At 40.5% G+C, this 7,804-nt stretch overlaps 1 protein-coding gene across 1 annotated transcript in view; it reads right to left on the bottom strand.

Annotated features, from left to right (window-relative positions):
• LOC120412848 (dnaJ homolog subfamily C member 7) overlaps positions 1 to 3,118 on the bottom strand; it is a 28,254-nt gene extending 25,136 nt beyond the window's left edge. The window contains exon 1 of the mRNA XM_039573470.2: positions 2,754 to 3,118. Coding sequence (XP_039429404.1) covers positions 2,754 to 2,953 — 200 coding nt within the window. The 5' untranslated portion in view covers positions 2,954 to 3,118. The remainder of the gene's footprint in view (positions 1 to 2,753) is intronic.
• Between the last annotated feature and the right edge of the window lie 4,686 nt (positions 3,119 to 7,804).

Here is a 7,804-nt window from a genome sequence, read left to right as displayed (position 1 = left end):
AATGGACCACCCTTGGTTTTAGGCTTTAGAATGGATTTAGAGTAATTGTAAGGCAAGGGTTTTATAAAGGACGTCAAGTAACTTCACCATACCGAAAACGACGTTTGAATTCATTGTATTTTTCGAATTATGAGCTAAAATGTAAATTTATTAGAAAAACCACGCAAATGTTGTTTATTTCGAGGTTTTTAAATAAGCTTTTTGAAAAGTTGGATTGTTTGAAAAAGTTTGCTCAATGCTTATAACGTTACTAAATGTTACTACCAAGGTATACAAACAACAACGGAACCTTAAAATCATTTAGAGGCTTGGTGGTGGAAGTGTTAAATTAAAATCCACTTGGGGGCAGAATGGACCACCCTTATAAAAACAATCAAAAGTTATGAAATTTGGATTAAATGGATTATTTCACTCCTGGTAGCTTCACAAATAACGTTAAATGCAACATTAGTTGATTTTTTAGTTGTTTTGATGATTATTTGTAAAAATAGTGTCCTTTTTCAACATATTAACACTATTTTCAAAAATGTTTTTTTTTTTGGTAAGTGACTATTTTTATTAAAGTTGTATAACTTCATGGAAATTATGTAAGAAAGGTACCTTAAATCATTTCTTATCTCCCTTCAACGTTGTATTAGACGAAATGGCTTGTTTTCTAAGGTGGCCCATTCTGCCCCGCAGGGTGGCCCATTCTGCCCCGCACCCTGGGAAAGTAGTCGAAAAAACTTTTTTTTTTAAGTGGCTCAAAAATAGTTTTAAGCTAAAAAATTTCATCAACCAAGTATACAACATTGAAGGGAACATCCCAAAGCATAAACCTACTACACTGAATTCGCAATTTTTCATGTTTTTCTATGGTTTTTGGCGCATTTTACTTAGGCGGGCCATTCTGCCTCCCCTGCCCCTATATGTTTGAAATGTTTTTATAACTCTTGAATAATTTTGTAATATTTTGTACAATTTTCAAATCAAGTTCACTAAATGCTGCTTTAGTAACTTACTTTAAATTGAAGGTTCTTTTCACTATTTGAATACATTTGAGAAAAAAAAGGATATTTAAGACATTAAAAATCTAGATAAATATTGGATGTCTTTGACCCAAATTTTCATAATATTTTTTTAAATCTACAAATAATCTTTATTAATTTTTGTTTATCAAACGCGAAGTAACGTTAATGAAAAGCTAATAGGGCCTAACTTTAAAGATGGTCAGCGTAGACCTTTAAAATTTATTTTTTTTCCTCCTAAAACAGCGTAGAGTTATGATTCTGTTTAATTTGGCACATTGATTGATTATTTGAAAAAAAGATTCCAAATATAGATTTTCATTGATATTTTTTGGTAAATATTTTTAATTGTTTAACTAAAATAATTAGGTGATTTCAAATATTTTTTCCAAATGTTTCCCTAAAACTTTTATGTGAGTATGGGTAAATTACCTACTATAGATGAAGATTGATTTTCAGTTATCGGAAATCGTAGTTCGTTCGGAATGCAAAACTTGTTTAAGTTTTGAAAACATGAAAAAAATATAGAAATTATAAAAAAGGAAATGTTGAGTTATTGCAAAATAGTTTAAAGAATTTATCTATTCAAACATTTATTTCGCTTAAAATAAGTGGTAAAACATGGAATCTTATCAAACCGATTTTATCAAAAAATTGAATTTTAGGACTACAGATCGTAAAAAGACATAAAAGTTTGAGAAAATAGTATTTTGATTATTGTATTTTGCTAATTTTTTCGTACGTCATCTAGGGCGGAACGGGACACTGCACTGCACAGTTTTTTGATTTTTTCATTAGTTTAGGTAAGAACAGACACAAAACAAAAACAATAGTGCATAGTTTTCAAATTTCAAGCTTTTAAGTGCTCTAAAAACTGCTATCCCTAGTCGCCCCAGTTTAAGGTTGTACTATAATAACTGTAATAATGTATAAAGCCTTTAGTGATACTTTTAGCTGTGTTAAACTAACAGACTATTGTTTCCAATAAATTAAATATTAAAATTATGAAAATAATACATTTGGTCCAAGATATTCATAAGAAACCAGATCAAATATGTACCCAAGCTTAGATGATATAAAGTTGGATGCGTATCAAAAGATTTTAGCATAAAATTTGCATTTCATATCGTCAGCTTTGGAGGTCCAAGACATGAGTCATGAAACGCGACTAAACCAAGATTCTTCACGTTAAAACTCGTTTCAACATGTACCAAGTGAAGCGGGGGTCCTCCGACACATGTTTTCTGCAAAAAGGTTTAATATTTTTAGATTGAATCAAATTTAGAATTTACAATCTTTTCAAAATGTAATGCATGAATTATCCAGAAAATTAAATTCTAGTAGGAGTTTCAACCGCACCTAGTTTTCCAATTTGATTCGGCTTCTGCACAGAACAGCTGAGACTGGTGTCGAACAAAAGAAGGGGTGTGCTCGTTCATTCACTATTTAATGCCTTATATGCCAATTGGAAGGTGTAGTAGCATAATGTTGTGGGCGAACGGTGCATTGAAGCATAAGTCCGGATAAACGCAAGAGAAAACGGTGCTCGTATTAGTGTTTTATTAAGGTTAACTGTTTGTGCGGGAAGTTTTGCGTGTCTTAACCTCTTAGTCCGATGGATTGCTTCTTTTAGGTTATTTGGCCTGTACCAAAATCATCAGAAGCATTTTTACCAAATTGCGTCACAATGTTCGATCGATCGAACCGTCGCCTTTAGTACTTTTCCCCAGGATTGTGGGTACTCACGTTTGATTGCTAATCGGAATAACTTCGTCAATGTCCATGTCCACGACCAGAATCGGTGCCTCGTCCGCCGCTGCAGGCACTTCCTCCTGCTTTACGGGTGAATCTTCGGAACAACTGGTCTTGGGACTATCGTCTATGACGATAACCTCCTCCTGATCCTGGTCTCCGTCACTAATCAAATCGATCACTTCCGACGCCATTTCGTACCGCAACTGCAGAGACCTCACGGGAACCGGTAACGACACAATGCACTCGCGGCCACCTGGATTGCAGAGACGGAAAAAACTAGACGGAATTCCGATTCCAACCTCTATTTTTTTCTTCTTCAGCGCCTGCTGATCCGAGCGACACAAACAGAAAGAGTCAAGGAGAGTTTTGTGTATGTGTTTATATAGAGCTTTATGACGTTTCGCGTACGCACACTAGCGCACCATTTGATTTTGCTGGCTGACAAAATTTAACCTCACTTTTTTTGCGTGTACGTACACGCAATAGAGTTATTTACGTGCGTATGTATTGCGTGTACGTACACGAAAAAAAGTGAGGTTAAATTTTGTCCGGCCAGCAAAATCAAATGGTGCGCTAGTGTGCGTACGCGAAACGTCATAAAGCTCTATACATACGCACGTAGATTACTCTATTGCGCGGATTCACTGACAGGTCTGCGGCAGAGCTGTGCTGAGGTGAATATTGCACGAAAGCTCTAAAAGTTCTCTGATGGAAGATGTTTACAGGCGAACCCCGATACTTAAACAGTGGAATAAATCAGAATACTCTATGAATCAAACTGGGAATCAAATCAAGCAAAACAATTTTTTTTTTTTTTATAAAATTATTTTTATTAGGTCCTTTTCGGTACTGGGACCTGGTTAGGACCGAGTCGGCTTTTGTAATTACATTTGGCTTAATAATTACAGAGGATCTTGTGTGTAAATGTTAATGGGAGGGGAGCCGATTACCCGCGGCCTACTCGGGGTTAGTAGGGAAGGAATTGATGTTAAAGACAAGGCGTGGGAAGGGAAGGGGAATTGTGTAGGGGTCTTGGTTGGCTCTGCTGGCCTTTGCGTTTTGTCCTCAGCCGCAACTCGGTGTCCAGCTGCTGGGGCGTTCTTGCTTTGCTTCCGGTGCAAACCAGAAACGACGGCTTTGTGTGAAGGCGAGTTATACTAAATAGAGGAAAACTAACTGAAGAGAAACTAACTGGAAGAAAACTAAATAGATATTTTGGAATCTGAGAGGAACTGATAGATAGGATAGAGAACATCAAGGTCTAGCTGAGATAGCGCGTCTCGCATCGGGATTTCTGGTGGTCTTCCTCGGGCCCTGAGGGTATCTTTCAACTTAATTCTGTGAGCCTGGTGATCTGGACACGCCCATACGAGATGGTCGATGTCCTGATAACCCTGCCCACAGTCGCAAAGGTTCGTATCACTCATGTTGATACGGTACAGATGAGCCTTGGACGAGTAATGGTTCGACATAAGGCGGGACATCGTTCTGATGAATCCACGCGTCAAGTCCATTCCCTTGAACCAGGCTTTTCTTTGCACCTTAGGTCGTATGGAATACATCCAACGTCCCTTGGTGTCGTCGTCCCATTGATTTTGCCAATCCAGAAGCGCACGCTGCCTCGGAAAACCGTAGCATTCTTGTAGGCTAATTGGCCTTTCAAAAATGTCTCCACTCTCAGCACCCTTCTTGGCGAGCAAGTCCGCTTTCTCATTACCCGGAATCGAGCAATGAGCGCGGACCCACACCACCGTGATGCTGAAGGACTGAGCCGCCAGGTTGTTTAAAGTCTTGCGTATTTCCGTGAGGAAAAACGCAGACTCCCTGGTCGGCTTCAGAGACCGGATAGCCTCAACAGAGCTAAAGCTATCGGTGAAGATGAAGTAGTGATCAGGTGGCATGGTCTCGATGATTCGCAGTGCGCAGTAAACCGCGGCTAACTCTGCGACGTAAACCGAACTCGGGTCCTTCAGCTTAAAGAACAGCTGATAAGATTCATGATAAACACCGAAGCCCGTACAGCCGTCGAGCTTGGAGCCATCGGTGAAGAATCTGTTGTTTGGAGAAACATGGTTGTACTTTGATGCGAAGATCGACGGTACAACTCCCCGCAGAAGATGGTTTGGGATACCGCGGATATCGGCTTTCATGGACGTGTCGAAGCCAATCAGGGTGCTGCTGGTTAACGGAGGCGTGCGCTGTACCGTTGTGCTCGGGCTCCATTCCCACGATGACATAAAGTCATAATATAGAAGCATGCGCCGAGACTCAACGTGAAGGTTCAGCAACGTTTCAAAGTTGTCAATTACCAGTTTATTCCTGTAATCACACCGGATCAGGAACCGGTAAGACAGTTCGTAGTAACGAGTTCGCAGAGGCAACACTCCCGCCAAGACCTCGAGGGTCATGTTGTGAGTTGAGTGCATGCATCCCAAGACAATGCGAAGACTTCGGTACTGTATCCGCTGGAGAACCAACAAGCGTGATTTCGCAGCTGTTTGGAAGCAGAAACTGCCATATTCCAGCACCGAGAGTATCGTTGTCTTGTACAGTCGAAGCAGGTCAGAAGGATGAGCACCCCACCGGTTGCCAGAGACGCTGCGCAGAAAATTAGTTCTTTGCAGGCACTTTTGCTTCAGGTAGTTGATGTGCTTCCCCCATGTTCCCTTTTGATCAAAGATGGTACCCATGTACATGAAGTGGTCCGACTGCTCGATAGTCTTTCCTGAGAGAGAAAGATTGAGCTGTGGCGGTTCATGCTTCCCCGTAAAAACGACCAGTTCCGTCTTCTCCGGAGAGAATTCAATACCCTTTCCAACTGCCCAATGGGCCAAGTTGTTCAGGGTATCTTGCAAGGGTTCTAGCAGATCGACTTCCTTCTTGGCAGCGATTGAAACCACTGCGTCATCTGCGTACTGTATAAGGGTGCAGTCTCCGGTCAAGCAATCGTCGATGTCGCTGACGTAAAAGTTATACATAGATGGACTAAGGCGTGAGCCTTGTGCCAAACCCATGTAACTTATCCGGGTGATTGCCAGATCACCTTGCACAAAGTGCATGTGTTTTTCTGACAACAGGTTGATGAGGAAGTTGCACATCGTCGGATTGAGACCGCTCCGCCGCAGCTTTACTCCCAACACATCGATGGAGACTGAATCGAATGCACCCTTGATGTCTAGAAAGACAGAAGCCATTTGCTGTTTCTTACCACGGGCTATGTCGATCCCTGTGGCCAGCAAGGCTAGACAGTCGCTTGTTCCCTTGCCTCTCCGGAAGCCATACTGCGTGTCTGACAGCAAGTGCTCTCGTTCCATCCATGGTTCGAGGCGGTCGAGGATCATCTTCTCCAGCAACTTGCGTAGACACGACAGCAAGCTGATTGGACGATACGAGTTGTGGTCGGACGCCGGCTTACCGGGCTTTTGAATGGCAACCACCCGGACCTGTCGCCATTCGTGTGGAATTACGTTCTGCTCCACGAACGTGTTGAACAGATTCAACAGACGCTGCTTGGCGACGTCCGGAAGATTTTTCAGCAAGCTGAACTTGATCTTGTCCGGACCAGGAGCAGTGTTGTTGCCCGTCAATAGTGCTATGGAGAGCTCTACCATCGAGAAGGGAGGATTAGAATCGCTCCCATCAACAACGTCGAATGATGGTTGTGTCGGCACCGAGTCCGGGCACACCTTCTTGGCGAAATCCAATATCCACTTGTCCGATTTTTCCACACTCTCGTTCGGAACGGAACCTCTACGCATGGCCCTCGCAACGCGCCACAGAGTGCTCAAGCAAAACAATATAATACAAGATTATTTTTTTAAGATTCTATAAACTATGAGGCTTTCCAAGAGGTTTCCTATCTATAAATATCTTAAACAAAACTTAAGAATAGATCTTTTCCCGTACCTGAAGAATTGGGTCCTAAAATTGGGTACTAAAGCCCTATGTCAATTTTTATGTACAACGGTAAAAAACACGATTAAAAACCATTTCTGATCACTTTTTTTCATTTTAATGCAAACAAAAAATTTGACAAGACAACATTTTTTCAAAGATCAACTATGGTCCCCTTAGAACGAGCTGTCAAGTAGGAGCTTTTCTGTCAAGAAGGACCGCGAGGTTAACTTTTCAAAATTGATTTAAAATCAATTTTAAACTCTTTATGGTCGTACAAAGGGTCATTGTACTCAAAAAAATAAGCTTAATCGCTGTAAACAATAAAATCAGGAATCTAAGCTTCATTTAAGGACCCAATTAAGCTTAAATTTGTGATATTATTGTTTTTTTGCAAGCAGTATTTAACATAACCAAACTTTTAGGCACCCTTAGCAAACGTCAAATCCATACAATTTCATGCCGGATCTTTTTCCGAATCTCTTCCGGAAATGATCCGGCCGAGGCAAAAACGTTACTTTTATCTAACACTGAGAAGCAGCATTATACATTATTCAGTTTAGTTTTAAACATTCGCATAGGATTTTTTTGTCCCGGCCGTGTGGATCAATCGGACCGCGCATTGGACTCACAATCCAGAGATCGCCGGTTCGAATCCCGCGGCAGGCGCTCTAAAATTCTTTGTGTAAATATGGGTATTCGGAGCCGTCGCTCCGTGCCATACTTTCAAACACTTATAAGCCCAGGGCGGCGAAGTCCTTGTAGATAAAAGGAAGACACTAGTGGTTGGTACTAGCAATGGTGGCCGACAGCTATAAAGTCAACTTCGTTATAGGATTTTTCAGCTTAACTAGTGCAGTGTAGGCAGTAGCTGCTGCAAATCAATTCAACTGAGGTGACTCGTACTATTCTCCTATAGAATATCCAGTCATTCCTCCACGTACTGCCTGTTTATCTTCTTCTCTGATAAAAAAAAATCAAATATGTAGTTCCGTACTAAAATTAAACATTAATGTAAAAATTAATAATGAAAAAAAATTAAAAAAATTACAAAATAGCAAAAAAAAATACAAAAATACAAAAATACAAAAATACAAAAATACAAAAATACAAAAATACAAAAATCCAAAAATACAAAAATACAAAAA

Source organism: Culex pipiens, chromosome 2, assembly GCF_016801865.2.
Source record: "Culex pipiens pallens isolate TS chromosome 2, TS_CPP_V2, whole genome shotgun sequence".
NCBI lineage: Eukaryota > Metazoa > Arthropoda > Insecta > Diptera > Culicidae > Culex > Culex pipiens.
The sequence above is the reverse complement of the archived record's forward strand: the minus strand, read 5'-3'. Positions and strand labels throughout refer to the sequence as shown.